The sequence below is a fragment of the Epinephelus lanceolatus genome, chromosome 4 (genome assembly GCF_041903045.1).
Source record: "Epinephelus lanceolatus isolate andai-2023 chromosome 4, ASM4190304v1, whole genome shotgun sequence".
Classification (NCBI taxonomy): domain Eukaryota; kingdom Metazoa; phylum Chordata; class Actinopteri; order Perciformes; family Serranidae; genus Epinephelus; species Epinephelus lanceolatus.
Genome location: NC_135737.1, coordinates 36,961,864 through 36,978,084, shown reverse-complemented (window position 1 = coordinate 36,978,084; position 16,221 = coordinate 36,961,864). Strand labels below are relative to the sequence as shown.

Here is a 16,221-nt window from a genome sequence, read left to right as displayed (position 1 = left end):
CCCAGTCTCTCGTGGAGTCACTCAGTGTGAGGGGAACTAGTAATGTCTCACCAAGTTTATGCTTCCACTTTTTATTTTGCACTTGGTTGCTTTCATTCGGGCATAGTGAATTCTGGCAAAGGAGCACGAGAAACCTTATTTTTTAACAGATTTACTACTGTGAGGATATGGTGACAATTTCAGCAATCATGACAAAAATGTACCTCCTCAAATTTTCACATTTTAGAATTGTAAAGTTAAAATTTTACACATAAGTTAAAAATTCTAGAATTACAACATTCAGATGTTGATGTGAATTATCAAATTCCAGCATGTAATTTGACTTTCTAGAACTTTAATTTTATATTCTGTAATTATAACCCATCATTCTACAACTATATCCTTACATTTCATAGTTGTATCTTTACATTCTGGATTTTTTTCCTGTTGTTCTAGAAATGTATCTTAACATTACACAGTTGTTACAGAGACCTTTGGTCATGGCAGTCATGTGGATGCCACTTGACACCCTCCACCCACCCGAACACCGCTGTGGGCCAAGTAACCCCTGCTCACAGCAACTGTGCTCCCTGATGGCAGTGGGCCCCCAGCAGAAGAATGCGCCATGCCACACCACAAGAAACTGCTAAGGAATGGCCTGGAGAACGTGACAAAAAGCTAAAGGCATCGACCTGGCCTCCAAATTCCCCAGATCCAAATCTGATCGAGCATCCATGGGATGTGCTGGTATCTCTGAGTTACCCCCAATCCATGGAGGGGCCTCCCTGGATCGGACTTTTCTCTCACGTCAAGGCCTCTGGAAGGTGTCCTGTGGTGTCTGGCACCAGGAGCTCTGGATCATCTGAGACCTGTCAGTTGGGAGGTGGGGTACCAGCACATCCCAAGATGCTCAATCTGATTGGGGTGTGGGAGATTTGAAGGCCAGGTTGACACCTTGAGCTTTTTGTCATGTTCCTCTGGCCATTCCTGAGCAGGTTTTGTGGTGTGGCATGGCTCATTTTTCTGCTGGGGGGCCACTGCCAACAGGGAGTACTGTTACTTAGCCCACAGCAGTGTTTGGGTGGGTGGAGGGCCATCTCCCAGCAGAGCATTGCACTGTAACAAAATGATCAATGTTACTCACTTCACCCACAAAGGTTTTAATGTTTTGACTGATCGGTGTTTATGGGCTACTTGTTGTAGTTGAACAATCAGCCACTAGATGGAGCTGTCCCAACACAATACACAGAATCCATTGGAGGATAGATTTTATTTATTTATTTATTTAAATTGAAAGATAGATACAAACAAACAAGGCACAGAATAGACATACAAAACCACATATTTTTTGCCTTGGGTTGAGCAAGTTCAATATGAAATGCAAAACATACATCATGAACCTAATTATAATACAAACATAATACCAAATAAAATAAAAAACAAACAAACAAATACAATAAAATAAAAAATAAATCACAGGGGCCATCTCATATTAACTTAAATGTTTCTAGTAAAGAAAATAAGGGCTTTCTTTTCTTTAACAAGACTCAGGGACTTACTCAAGAGTTTTAGCTCATTCCTCCAATGCGTCAAACACGGTTTGGTCTTAAAATATCTGCATTTGTGAATGAAGAACTTTCCCAATAACACCAAAGTGTTGAGGACAAAGTCCACGTTCTTATTTTCACCAAAAACACCAAATATAATTGTCTTCACTGTTAAAAGTAAATCAGTTTCCTTGGACTGTAGCCAGCTCTGCATCTCGCTCCAGAAAGACTGCACTGAATCACAATGAAAGAAAAGAGGTTCCAAACTTTCAACTTCTCTTTCACAAAAACACAATTATTTAACTCAAAGTTAAACCTTAATCTTAAAAATTCGTTCATTGGGTAAATTTCATTTAAAATTTTGAATTTGACCTCTTTTACTTTAGGTGGGAGTGGAAATGAAATATAATTTTTTCTTATTTTCTTAATCTTTTCCACTTCAAATTCCTTGAGAATGTACATTCTTTTTACTGGGTTGAGGTAATATTCTTTTAGCAAAATATTTCTAATAACTTTGTTGGTACATTTAAAATCACAAAAATCCAATCCTCTGAAGCAGAGCTGTCTCAGTTCAGGGGAGACCTCAGAGTACCTAATGTCTTCTCTAACCATTGACCTCAGAGAAACTAGTATGGCTTTTATCACTCTATTATAATGCTTAACATTACATTGAAGTTGGTATTTTTTACAAAAATCCTCATGCTGTAACAAGTTTCCAGTATCATCCAGAAAATGTGCAACAGCCCAGATTCCTTTGGATCTCCATTCCTCGATATACACAGATTTTCTGCTAAGCAATATGTACCTGTTATTCCAAACTGGTGTGTTATGTGGTGTAAAATTATGACTGTAAATTAACTTCCAATAGAGAAGGACTTGCTGATGGAAAGCGGAAAGTTTAACTGGTAATGAGCTACATTCAAAGTCACATTGGAGGATAGATTCAAAGAGGAAGCTCACAATTACATGAAAACCAGTTGTGTTAAAGACCAGAATGTGAAGCTCAAAATACCATTGTGCAAAGTTTAACTCTGTTGACTAGAAAAAGTAAATGCATATGCTAGTGTGGCCTCTGAGCTAAACCAAGTGCAGGCAGAAAAGCCTACTGATGTACCTTAATACACTGTGACAGATCCGTGACACTGTATAAGTAACAGGCATCACGAGATCATCATGTAAGCTGACTGACTACATTTGGTTTCACGTTTAGGCTGCATAGCCTATTGTTAGTCGTCTTATCAATGTGTCACAGGGCTGCCAAGTTTCAGAAAATGACAAGAGTGAGACTTTAGTGTCATGATGCGTTCGGAAACATTTTTTTAACATCGATTTATACCTTAAGACTGATGTCCTCACCTCCATGCCAGCGGCTCTCCCTGCACTGTGGCCTCCTAATGCTAGTTTTACAGTGGTTCTCAAAGTGGATTCCAGGGACTCTGTGGGTTCCTTTAGGGGGGTCTAAATTGACCCTTACAAGGTTGTACACTGTCAGAGTTATATACTGATATTTACAAGTCTGTAACTCTGACACACACACACACACACACACACACACACATTGAGACTAACGTTAGAGTCTCTTTTTCAAGTGTGAACTGGCCAAGAGAAGAGGCAAATAAATGTTACACAGCTCTGCAACAAATACAGGACAATGATAGACTTATAGCAGCCTTAAAACAGTACATATTAACTAGGAAACTCAAGGAGAAACAGCGAATCAACAGTGAACAAAACCGGGTAGCTACCTACCGTCCATCTTCTAGCAAGCAGGAGAACGTCGAGTGGGTTTTAAACGCCGGCGCTGTTGTGATGAAAGATAGAGACGCCAAGACCCGCCTTACGTTGCTTCTGATTGGTTTATATTGCGTGGTGCCTTCCGTGGTTGGTTAGATTTAGGCACGAAGGACTGATGGATTGGTCTGGGATTGGTTATCTTAGTCAGTCAATCAGAGTTACTCGAACTACAGCAAGCCGCGAGGACCAAAGTTTATTATCATGGAAAAAAATAAATATAGAGTATTGAATGGGGAAATATAAGCGTGAGAAATGTCAAGTGTGGCGTGTGGTGTGAGAATGGGTCAAATTGCGTGACTGTCACACTCAAAGCGTGACGCTTGGCAGCTCTGGTGTCATGTGTGTGTTTAAGTGTGTGTTAAGATGCCTTTGCTTCACAGGCTAACGTTACGTAGCGTACAAGTGTTATTGGTACGCGACCTTCACCACTAACACCAAGGTCAACAATACAACCGTTATTTTTATTTCTATATGACTGTAACATATGTCATATTAAGTTAGGTGAAGTAACGTTAAACAGCAAATAACTTGGGTAACGTTACCAACGTTACTGTGTATGCTAGCATAAGCTAACGTTATTGTACACGAAATTAGCATTAGCTAACGTTAGCAAACTCAAGGTGAGTGGTGTTTAACGTTAACGTGTTTGCTGCTTGACGTTACGTTACTTAACATAACTTTATCAGTTACAGTTTTTAAGGAATTAAAAGGGGTTGTACTGTTTACCTTGGTGTTATTGGTGGAGGTCGTGTGGCTCACGCCTCGTTTCCACTTTACTCTGAGTACGTATGCGAGTTAACCGGAAGTCCATTCATTCCTATGAGAGCCTCCGTGATGTCTGATGTGTCGGCGAAACTCCTCTTATTTTAACTAATGAGCGCTTGATATCAGATCCTGATGGTCGTTAATTACGTACACAGTTAGCAATTACCTTCCTTGATCAAGCTCAGGACCAGGAGGAGTCAGACGGAGACGGAGCTCTGCAGCCAGACCCTACTCGTAAGTACTTTCTTTTAAGCCTCCTTAGCATGTTTGCAGTCACATGTCATGCCTTATTCACATTAAATTCCCCACAATGCCCGTGTAATCTGTCTTTTGCAACTCTGAACACATTTTGTACACGGTGTTTTTGTCTGACAGGACCATTGAAAATCACCACAGCTCACACACCCACTTGAAGGAGCCTCCCCCTGTCCTGCTCCAGCCATTGGACTCCCCAGTAAATGATTAACCGCATCAATCTGAGGACTCCTTCCACAACATCCTCACATGGACGAACAGCAACAGATGGAAAGAACACCTAGGTCATTGTTCAAGTAGCGGGACCCTGTTTTTTTAATAGGTGCCCAGAGAAAACAACAGATTTACACAGTGTTGATGTCACAAACTGATTGATTTCCCTCTGAGTGTCCTGCAGCTCATAGTAACAACACAGATAAAATCAACTCCGGGCCAGACAAGTTGACCATTAACCTCCCCTACTGATTGCACGCACGTTTCTGCTTGTAGGCAGCCTATTCTGCAGGGGATCCTGTAGCAAAGTTCACTGTCACAGGCCGCAGACGTCTGTGAAACACCAGGAGCTTGCTCCCACCTCTGGATTTATCCTCTGTTCTTTCCACCTTCTGCCATTTTTATAGAATTTAATCCGCAGACATGGCTAAAGCAAGTTATGGATACTACCGAGCCACTATATTTTTGGCCATGTTCGTAGGCTACACACTGTACTACTTTAACAGAAAGACTTTCTCCTTCGTGATGCCTTCGCTCATGCAAGAAATTGAGCTGGATAAGGATGACTTGGGTATGACACTCTTGATTTTTTGCACATTTTATTAAAGATAAATCACAATTAATGCTGTTACCGTACATAGGTAGCATTTTGCATACTTTTTTAAACTTGAAAATTGTTGAAATACAAAGCTTGACGAATTATTTAACCCTGAAAATGTCTGCATCATAAGCATAACTGACTAACTCCCATACATGCTATGACATATTATACATGTCAGGAATATTTAGGTTCAGAAAAACCTTCCTAGAAGTTTCATCTGCTCCTCTTCTCTTGCCTCCCCTTTGATCAGGCATGATCACCAGCAGTCAGTCTTTGGCCTACGCTATCAGTAAGTTCATCAGTGGCGTGCTTTCGGACCAGATCAGTGCCCGCTGGCTCTTCTCCATTGGCCTGTGCATGGTGGGAGGCATCAACGTGGTCTTCTCCTGGTCCTCCACTGTTGCTGCCTTCTCCGTCCTGTGGTTTTTCAATGGCCTGGGCCAGGGCCTTGGCTGGCCTCCCTGCGGTAGGGTGCTGCGCAAGGTACCTGAGCCACAAGCCAGTATATCACATCACATTCATCACATGTTATAAAGAACAAATAGGCACCATATTACACCTGATAGTTAACTGAACTGGGTTCAGGTTTAGGTAGAAAGACAGTCCGAATCAGATGCATGTAACACACAAAAATAAGAAGTTAAATGTGTTATTTATTGGGAATTTAATGCTTAAAATATCAGACAATCTTCATCAGCACTGGGTGTGGTAAAACAACCCCTCCACTCTCAACCTATTTTTTAGAAATGTAAATAAATCCTGATTGGATTTTGCAGAAAATGGAGTGTTCATTTAGGACCCAGCTGCTCATAGTAAGAATGTAATGAAATAATACTTTGCTTTACCTCAATATTGTTTCACTGTTCCTCAGTAGATGTTTGCAATGCATGCAAGCTTAAGAGATGTAACCGGTGTTATAATGTATGTACAGCATGAGTGAAATGTTCCTCCTGTCTCTGTTTGACGTCACTGATTTGTGGCCTGTCACATCATCCAGTACTCCAGTTGTCAAATGACATTGTCATTTCATTCAGTTATTACCTGCTGTCAATTCAGAACGCTGCACCGGTTCAATTATTCCGTTGCTCCTGTACATCAAAGGCCAGATAATGACACTTCCTGTCTGCTCTGTCATGATTTCGTGTTATTATTTCCTCTCCTCCGCCGTCAGTGGTTTGAGCCCTCTCAGTTCGGGACATGGTGGGCCGTTCTCTCCTGCAGCATGAATCTGGCTGGCAGCTTGGGCCCCATTATTGCTACAGTGCTGACCCAGAGTTACAGTTGGAGGACGATACTGTCGGTATCTGGGATGATTTGTGTGGTGGCCTCCTTTTGCTGTCTGCTGCTCATCAAGAATGAGCCCAAGGAGGTGGGGCTGCCCAATATAGACACAGGAGCCAAGAAGAGCAAAGGAGGTGAGGCTGACTTTTACTGAATGATTTGTAATGAATCCTCAGTTTGATGACACTCACAGGTTTTTAGCCACTGCGTATACACACAGTATATTTGTTTAAACATGTGCAACACTCAGTTCACATATAGTTGTGCATGCTCCAGACGTGTGTGTGTGTGTGTGTGTGTGTGTGTGTGAAGCATGTGTCTCTCGTGTTGTGACTAAAGGTCACCAACATGGTGGACTCCGTACCCAGTGTGTCCTTCACATGTCATTTGTGTGGGCTGTGTCTAGCTCTTACAAAGGCAATGTCAGATAGAAGATATGTTTTATGCATTAATCTGATTAGAAGTAGAGATCCTTCCCATCCCCACCTCACAATAATAACACTCTGTCTTGTGACTGCTTCCTTTTCAGGAGCCTCCACTGATGAGAGCACCCTGTCGGAATTCCTGCTGTCACCCTATCTGTGGCTGCTTTCTGTGTCCTATCTGGTGGTGTTCGGGGTGAAGACAGTCTGCACAGACTGGGGCCAGCTGTTCCTCATTCAGGACAAGGGCCAGTCTGCACTTATGGGTATGGAAGAGTTGGTGGACACCTCCGATTTCTGTTAAGAAATAAGTTGAGAGTTCGCTTATAATTTCTTTTGAATCACTATGTTCTTCTTCATAGGTAGCTCATACATGAGTGCCCTGGAGGTTGGAGGCCTGTTGGGCAGTCTCGCTGCAGGTTACTTCTCTGACAAGGCGGTGGCCAAAGTGAGTTTATATCTGAATACATTCTAATACATTTTGTCATATGGCTTTGTCAGCGTGGGTTTTCTCCAGGTGCTCCAGCTTCCTCCCACAGTCCAAAGACATGCAGGTTAATTGATAACTCTAAATTGTCCATAGGTGTGAATGTGAGTGTGAATGGTTGTCTGTCTCTATGTGTCAGCCCTGTGATAGTTTGGTGACCTGTCCAGGGTATACCCTGCCTCTCGCCCAATGTCAGCTGAGATAGGCTCCAGTCCCCCCGCCACCCTCAAGAGGATAAGTGGTTATGAACATGAATGAATGAATGGTTGCCACACGATCCTGAAAGATTTTCATAGCAGAGAAGTACTAAGGAGGTGCAACTTTATGATCATTAACCAGCACAATGATTAGCCCTGAATTGCCTCTGTCCTTCCTCTTCTTTTTTTGCATGCAAGTTAAAGGTGCACTCTGCAGGATTTTTCTAAAAAATTACATATAGACAGAAGACAGACAGAAGTAATCCCTCTCAGTCATCACTTGCAACCGTCTAGAAGTGTGGTGTGGTGTATTTTTCGCAGGTCCCATTTCCTGTATTTTCTTTCATTCTTCCCATTTTATGTATTCATGTTAATGTGTTTATGCGTGTGTACCCCCACGGTGCTCAGGTGAGGTTGGGGCTTCATGGAAAGGTAGTGACCATGTGCCAGACCATAAGCAGCAGCCATCTAAGAGAGACAGTGCAGAAAAACGCAAATACACTGAGGCAAAACGCCAAATGAGTGAATCTGGGGTTGGCTTTTGAATTCACTTTCGATGGCTAGTGTGTTTTCAAACCGTACCTGAGAATCCTGCATTGTATACCTTTTAAGCATCAGCTGCTCTTAGTTACTCCTGAGCCTATATAATACACCAGTGGTTTACAAACTTTTTGTGCCCAGGGCACACCAAAGGGAAAGCCAAAATCTCAAGGCACACCTGTATTTATATCTGTGCACAATAGCTTCTATAACATGTGTTATCACTCTTATCAGGACATAAGACAATAAAAATAAGGAAAAATAAGACAGGTAGCTTTCGTGGTACTGTGTACTTTCGGAAGTAGGTTGTCTTCCCTGATGCTTTGTTGTAAGTTGCGCCGTACAATAAAGCGATCCATTGTCCCACTCATGACTTTCTCCTTTTAACTGTTATCATCCCTCACACTGGCTGCCAATCAGGGCTTTTGATGTGTCACACACTTAGAATTCCTAAGTGCAAACGGCGACAAATAGGTTTCCCATGAAGGGTTTTTAAATGCCTTTTTATTAGGAAATTGGTGCACACAACATACCGATACAGTCAATTAAAAATGAAATCATAACTTTTTGTATAGGCCCAGTTGAATATTGCAGTAATAATGTGTGGTTATTATAAAGTTCCACGGCACACCTGGATTGGCATCACAGCACACCATTTGAGAAACACTGCAACAAACCACAAAGTCGTATTTGTGTTAGTAATTTGCACAGAAGGGAAACTGCCTCTGTGAAAAGAGTGACATGTTCACTGTCAGTACACAGAGGCGAAATATGTTAGGACCAACTCTGTGCACATTCTAAGTCTCAGATGTCTCACAACCCTTAAAATGATAATAATCTTTGCTTTTTGGCCTCCATTTCATGACTTACATGTATATTTCCTTACTTTGTACAGCAAGGCATGAAACTCTACGGCAACCCTCGGCATTTCATCCTGATCTGCATGATGGCTGGGATGTTTGTGTCCATGTACCTGTTCAGAGTCACAGTTTCTCCTGACAGCTCAAAGGTATCCGCTCCTACACTGACACCCCATTGGACAAAAAAATGACTTACTCATAGTTGCCTTAATGCATGCTCACCTCATGACTGTACTTCTCATTTGTACGTTCAGGTGTGGATACTCAGTTTGGGTGCTGCTTTTGGTTTCTCCTCTTATGGACCAATAGCTTTATTTGGAGTTATAGCCAACGAGAGCGCCCCATCCAACTACTGTGGGACGTCACATGCTATTGTTGCCCTGATGGCCAACAGTAAGTTGATTGGTTTTCATTTTTCGAACTGCTGCACCAATAGTGTCTAAGTGATACAGTTTACTTGGTTTAGTTTATACATCAGACAATTCACTTTCTATAATCTCTAATCCTTGAAGTACTTATAATTTTGTGTCCTCCTCAGTTGGCGGCTTCCTGTCTGGACTACCCTTCAGCACCATTGCCAAGCACTACGGCTGGGAAACAGCCTTCTGGGTAGCAGAGGTCATCTGTGGCATCACCACTATTGGATACTTCCTGCTGCGCAACATCCGCACCAAGATGGGTCACGTGTCCAAGAAGACCGACTAAAACATCATCACACCTCATCCTCCGCACCCAGAGGAAAACTGGGTACTCTGAGCCATCATCGTATTGTCAGATATTTCTTGATTTTTTTTTTTTTTTGTATACAAAAGTATTTTCTCTCTTCGACCAGACATAAACAGAAATGAAGCTCTCTTGAGTTGAGGGCTTTTTCTTCAGAAGCCTGTTGTGAAGGTGCTTTTCTACAAACCGTATTTAGTCTGTAAACATGGCATCAATGACTCAACAAGGGAACGTGAATGACTGCACATTATGTCATATAATGAAGTGTCGCAAAACACAATTACAGGAAAGTTATTTCAATCATAGGAGCACAAAACTGGAACCTGGTTAGGAAACTGGTACGTTATACAGTATCTGTGTTAAAAAAAACAACTCTGTAATATGACTCGTGATGGAATTACAACACTTGCACATTTTTTTTGTAGAAAGCTAAAATATGGGGTCTTCCTTCTGAGAACAGTCAAAGGCTTGAATAAATGCTACTTTGTTGTTATGTTTTTTCAGTCACTTTCATTGTTTATTCTCAGTGCCCCTTAGACTACAGTTGAATGCCTCATTAATTCAACGTATTTGCAGCAAAAACAAACATGATGTGAAACTTTTGCAGCATTTAATCTTCAAGTATTTACAAAACAAAATGTATTTACAATGTGTCAACTGATACCAACTTGGAAAAAGACACAGAATCCACTTGTATTTCCCGCAAACTTAACGCAACTTTAAAATAAGTCAGGGGATCTGTTGTGGTTAGAAATGATAGCACGCTCTTTCTACTCCTCTCTGGTTCAAGATCCAGCTCCGAAGTTGCCAGCTTTCTCTGCGATCTCCAGCGAGCTCTTCAAATTTTGGTCAAAGAGTTCACACCTGAAAATCCGACAAATAAAGTGGCATCAAAGGACACGTGGGTGTTAGACAGTGGACACTTGGTTTGTAATATGAAATGTACCAAGTGCCAAATACTAATTTTCATCATCCTGAATCCCTCTGTTACCTGATTGGCATTTCCAAAGAATAAAACGGGTTCTTGAGGGCAAAATCTGAATAGATCTCATAAATCTTCCTCAGTAGTGCATCAATACCAGACTGTCGAGGGTCCGCGAGCACGATGAACTTTATCCCTGAAAGAACAGAGATGGAACAAGCATTGAGAAAGACGTCACTTTTAAAATTGCTACTGTCACACTTATAGTAAATAGATGTGTCATGTTGACGGCTCATTTATAAGGATGTTGCTGAGTGGGTGGATTTTTAGGGGGACTGGATTTCTCTGCTTTTTTCTGTCAGTGGCTTTATGACTGACAACAAAATTACTGCATGGGCCTTTTGTTCACCTGCATTAACACTCACTTACACTACTGACCTGTGAGAGTCTGGAAGCAGTGGAGTTTGAACATGTCCGTCTCTAGCATCTCAATCCCTGAGCTGCCAACCTCAGGAGACAGCTGTGAACCTATAGCAAACAAGCTAGAGAAACACAAAGACAGGCAATTTAATGTTTGAGACAGGGATCAACCGATACTGACTGTTGCCAAAATTTACTTTAGTGAGCAGATTCCGACATGACTATCTATAAGACAATACACTGTAGCCTTTACTGTGAAATCAGAAGTAGTTTTAAACATGGAGCCAAGCAACCAAACCTTTTTCCTTAATTTCCTCAATTTAAATTTGCACAAGCTGAAGAAGGGTGTTGATGTATGAACGTCTCTACTTATAGATATCAATTGATGTGTAGTTGCAGCCTCTACTGTGCACTACAGCCTGATCCATACCGGATTTTTGGAGCTGATTTTGATACTGATATTAGGGAGTAAAAAAAATCCAATATTGATATATCAGCCGATATTACTTACACATTATATACATATACAAAAACACATATTTTCTTGCAACTAAACACTTATGACAAAGACATATAATGGAGGCAGGAAATTTTACATTTTGACAATAAACTTTACAGTTAAAAATGACCTCAGAGCAATGAAACAGTAAACTTCATGGGTGATTTAATGATTATAAATTATCCCAAGCATCTTTTTCTGCATTGCGTTATGTAGAAATTTTCATATCGAGGCATATTGGATAACATGTACGTCAACACCGATATATCTGTGATAGGGGATGTATCGGTCAGGCTCTATTATGCACATAGAAGAATGACTTTAATTTGGTCCAGTTAGCAGGGAAATAGCACTGGTCTTGTGCTGGTACTCAGCGCAGACAAATACCCTGAGTTTGGGTATCAGAACTGGAATCAGGGTAGAAAAAGATGCTTCATAATATATGGTAACCTTTACTGTGAAATCACAAGTAGTTTTAAAGCGCCAAGAGCAGGGGATGTGGTTTGGTGAAGAGATGCAGAAGCATGTACTTAAACTGAGTGAAGCCTTTTCCTTAATTTCCTTGATTTAAATTTGCAAAAGTTAGACAGATATGAATCGACAGAATATGACCTGATGTGTAGTTAGAGCCTGTCATTACTGTACACATAGAGAAATGATCGTAATCAGTTCCAGTGAGGGGGGTTGGATAGAGAAATACCCTGAGATTAGGTATCGGAATTGGCATCAGGATAGAAAAAGTCATGTCAGACACATCAGGCCCTGAGCTCTCTGTGAGACACTGATACGACTTACGAATGGAACATAGATGCCAGCATCAGCTTCTCATTGGAGCTCAGGCGTGCTCGTCCAAAGCGAATAGACACTGGGTAATTTGAGGGATCCTTTAAGTATTCAATGATGTCCTTTCCTTCTGCTGTGTTCTTGCCAAGCACATCCACTCCATTGATGGACAGCACTGCATGGCCCACTGCAGAATGACAACACAGGTCATTCAGTTACAGAAAACACAGTTTAAAGTTAGACTTTATTGTGAAATACTTACACCACAGAACATTCAAAGGCATTTTCACAGCTGTAACATCATAGTAAGGCCACTTTAACTGCAACATGTATTACCATGCAGAGACAGACTGCAGAGTAGGAACATTTTAGCCAATGTTTAACCAGAGGAAGCAATCCAAAATAAATGCTATCTAGTTAAACACTTGGCATAGATGACTGGTCCATTTATTAGTACATTTACTTGATTGGTTTAGATCCCACTTCCCTCCCTAGCTAGCTAGGTTAGCTAGTGAAATGAGCTAACGATATGTTACCTCTGATTCCGTCCCGCTGTCCAAACGACACGACGACCTTTTCATCGTGATGTTTGAGCACTAAATCTAAAGGATAGCTAAATGTTTTCTCGGCCTCCGCTCTCGGGACATAGTTGTCATATTGATAAATTAAACCTCCAGCCTTGTTCACCACATACACACTGAAAATCACCATCTTTGCGACGTCCTGCTCAGCTGACACAACTGTCACGTGACGTCACAGTGTCAAACGACTACAACAAATCTATACGAGCTCATATTTAGCTAGTTTGTATTTTCTTTATTAATTTAAATCTTCGTTTTAATCTCAAACCTGTCGGTATAGCTGTTGCGCAGCAAACTGTTGAGCCAATAACAATAAGAACAGTTAAACACGGAAGAACTCAATTTCCCATAATTCCCTTTTCCGTTTCCGCATATACAGGTTGACTAAGGGGCGCTTGCACGGGTGAACTTCCTTTCGCTCCGACATCTTGACGAGGAAACATGGTGAGGATAGTTATTACGCGTTTTGTCGAAACAAATAAGACATTTCCCATGTTTCTGTAACTCATGCCGAGTTCTAATTACTCGGATTATCTGGCGGTGGCTTTATATTGTCCAACGATGTGATAAAAGTGTGTGACCGAAGCAAGAAATTTTTAAAATTTTACTCAATTAGCGGCTGGCTAGTTAGCTAGCTAGCTTGCTAATTCCACCACGCTTTCATGCAACACACATAGCCTAGCTAAGTTGTCAGTCACAATTCTGCTAAAATGAGGGCTATATTTATACATGTACACATGCCGCTAACAGTGAACGGTTAATACAATGTCCTCTTATTTTGACAATGACAATAATCAACGTAAAATGTGAGCCTTGTAACGCTTTTTGAGGACGCACACTAGGCCATCCCATGCCGGCCTGCCGAGTTACTCTCAGGCTGCTGGCTCTGGTCATGACCAGGGTTGTCTTTTTTGCCATCATTTAACTGCACAAGCATCCTTTACTCAAACACCCAGATGTTGAAGCGTGTGCACACAGGATCCATCTGTACCCGCAGTTGAAATGTGAGACACTGGAGGGTTATAACGTGTTGTCATCTGTTTTTAGCCTCCCAAGCAAGACAAGAAGAAGGACACTGGGAAGTCCAAGAAGGACAAGGACCCAGTCAACAAGTCTGGAGGCAAAGCCAAGAAGAAGGTATGCAGTGGTTAATGATAATTGAGAGGGGCCCTACACATTAGATGTGGTTGCAGAATATATTTTTGATCTGGTGCCCTGTAGCGCTCTCCTGATCGAGACTTTATTCCTGTGTGGTTCTGAGCAGAAGTGGTCCAAGGGAAAAGTGAGGGATAAGCTCAACAACCTGGTCCTGTTCGACAAGGCAACCTACGACAAGTTGTACAAAGAAGTCCCCAACTACAAACTCATCACCCCTGCCGTCGTGTCTGAGAGGCTGAAGATCCGTGGTTCCCTGGCCAGGAACGCCCTCCAGGAGCTGCTTGCCAAAGGTGAATTTGTCTGCCCCATAACCCCAAATAGTGCAGACTGGATCAGATACTAAACCTGCATCCAAATCACAGTCATATTACGAGATCATCTTGATGGGCTGTATGAGAGGGCTTGCGTCAAGGCAGAGTGGTACTACACGCCTCTTCTGGCTGTGTATTTACTCAATTCTGGTAAAATTTGTATTGACGGTTCAGTTGTTAAAGTAGTTATTTTGGATACATTTAGATTAGATTTTTTTTTTTTAAATCGTATTTCATCAGTCCAGTGATAAGGTAATGTAATCAGGCAAACTACAAATTGCTTGGCACAAAGAATTTAATGGCAGTATTTTAGCACTTCAGCTGCTCAAGTCTGATTGTTTCCAGGGTGTCCTGACCAACTTTGTTTGTTGGTTTATCTGTATGTTTGTATTCGTCTGCATGTGTTTGCAATCAATATTTTACTGAGAAGTTGAAAGTTAAAACTTGGCTGACTGTTTCCTTCAACCGTTTAAGATATTCCCTCTGCTATAATACATCTTTTGCATTAGAGGCTGATGTGGAGATGTTTCTAACAATAAAATTTCTCACCATCTACAGTGTTGTGATGCAACATTAAACTTGTCCCATCAGTAATCCCCACAGTCATCAGCAGTTCTCGTCAGCTGTGTCTAACGTTTGACTGCTCACACACTCTGTATCCACGTCAAAGTGTTTTTTGTAGCAGTGCCATTTGTGACAGTGAGTGATTTGCATGGTTGATGCGAAATCCCTGACTCTTCTCTTCTAATTAACAGCAAACAGTTATCTAATGGTCTTATCTAATGGTGAACTTGGCTCAGTGTCTATGTGAAACCTGCCACTTGTAAAAAAAAAACAGTTTGCTGTCCATCATATTTTTTTCAAATTGCAAAATGCATTGAGGTAAGAACTTGTAATGAATCTGTTCACCCATCACTTTTCAGTTACATTGTCTTCTAGACACTCAAATCCGCACAGCTTAAAAGATGTATTACCATAAGAGTTCAACTGCATTCATCCATGTAAAGCGTAAACAAGTTTTCAGACTGTGCAGATTTGTTGTGATAAATTAATCTATTGTCTCACACACAGGGCAGCTTCATTTGCAGTTCGACTGTTTACACTTAAACAGCACAGAAGATGGATCTGTAATCTGTATCTCAGGCATTTAGAAGCTTTCACTGAGACACTGGAAATGACCTGATGTACACATTGTCTGAAGTGAGATGCAGTGCAGGGAAACTAAAATAAGCTAATATACTGACAGAAAACATGGTGCTGTTTTGTCTTCCAGGCATGATCAAGCTGGTGTCCAAACACAGAGCACAGCTGATTTACACACGTAACACCAAGGGCGGAGATGAGGAGGCAGCAGCAGAGAAATCATAATCAGGTACAGTAACAATAAACTATATCTGCTTGAGTTTGGTCTTTTTTGTTTTTAGCTGCATCCACTAACCTGCAGTGTTTTTTGTCTTACAGGTTCTCCTGAGTTTCCTCTGATGAGCTGTTTGTAATAAAAGGTGAATAAAAACTGTAAAGACAAAATCACAGTTGTTTGTCACAATTCATTCATAGTTCTGTAGGTAGAAAATGACAGCCCTGAGTGAGAGTGTAATTAGGGTTGCACTAATAAAGCATGCACTACACTGGTGGCACAGTTTTACAGTTCACACTGTCTTCTGCTTTAGAACGGATCGTTCTGTGTAAAGTTGTGAACATACTCTTCATATTCATTTGGATTTCTTGTGGGTGCTTGTCTCCTCTCACCTGAAAAGCTCTATGTTTGGTATAAATAAGGTAATACTACATGTTTTTGCACTGGACCAAAGTGCTGGCCTTCATGGAGCTGGTCCCTGGTCTGCTTAATGCTCCTTAAAGCAGTGGTTCCCAACTGGGGGGGT

At 41.4% G+C, this 16,221-nt stretch overlaps 3 protein-coding genes across 3 annotated transcripts; 2 read left to right on the top strand and 1 right to left on the bottom strand.

Annotated features, from left to right (window-relative positions):
* Window positions 1-3,802: 3,802 nt before the first annotated feature.
* slc37a4a (solute carrier family 37 member 4a) lies at window positions 3,803-10,157 on the top strand. Its single transcript, XM_078167219.1, has 9 exons — window positions 3,803-4,319; window positions 4,461-5,124; window positions 5,405-5,637; window positions 6,326-6,569; window positions 6,965-7,123; window positions 7,220-7,305; window positions 8,977-9,090; window positions 9,196-9,334; window positions 9,480-10,157. Exons 2-9 carry the CDS (start codon window positions 4,977-4,979, stop codon window positions 9,644-9,646), a joined length of 1,290 nt encoding a protein of 429 aa, XP_078023345.1. The 5' UTR covers window positions 3,803-4,319; window positions 4,461-4,976; the 3' UTR covers window positions 9,647-10,157.
* A 100-nt stretch (window positions 10,158-10,257) lies between these two features.
* Window positions 10,258-13,061, bottom strand: trappc4 (trafficking protein particle complex subunit 4). The gene is made up of 5 exons (XM_033631760.2): window positions 12,825-13,061; window positions 12,301-12,475; window positions 11,025-11,128; window positions 10,656-10,782; window positions 10,258-10,528 (listed from the first exon to the last, which is right to left on the bottom strand). The coding sequence occupies exons 1-5, from the start codon at window positions 12,997-12,999 to the stop codon at window positions 10,450-10,452; spliced, it is 660 nt and encodes a 219-aa protein (XP_033487651.1). The 5' UTR covers window positions 13,000-13,061; the 3' UTR covers window positions 10,258-10,449.
* A 174-nt stretch (window positions 13,062-13,235) lies between these two features.
* On the top strand, window positions 13,236-15,865 carry rps25 (ribosomal protein S25). The gene is made up of 5 exons (XM_033630742.1): window positions 13,236-13,313; window positions 13,917-14,006; window positions 14,134-14,317; window positions 15,612-15,710; window positions 15,800-15,865. The coding sequence occupies exons 1-4, from the start codon at window positions 13,311-13,313 to the stop codon at window positions 15,704-15,706; spliced, it is 372 nt and encodes a 123-aa protein (XP_033486633.1). The 5' UTR covers window positions 13,236-13,310; the 3' UTR covers window positions 15,707-15,710; window positions 15,800-15,865.
* The last annotated feature ends 356 nt before the right edge of the window (window positions 15,866-16,221 follow it).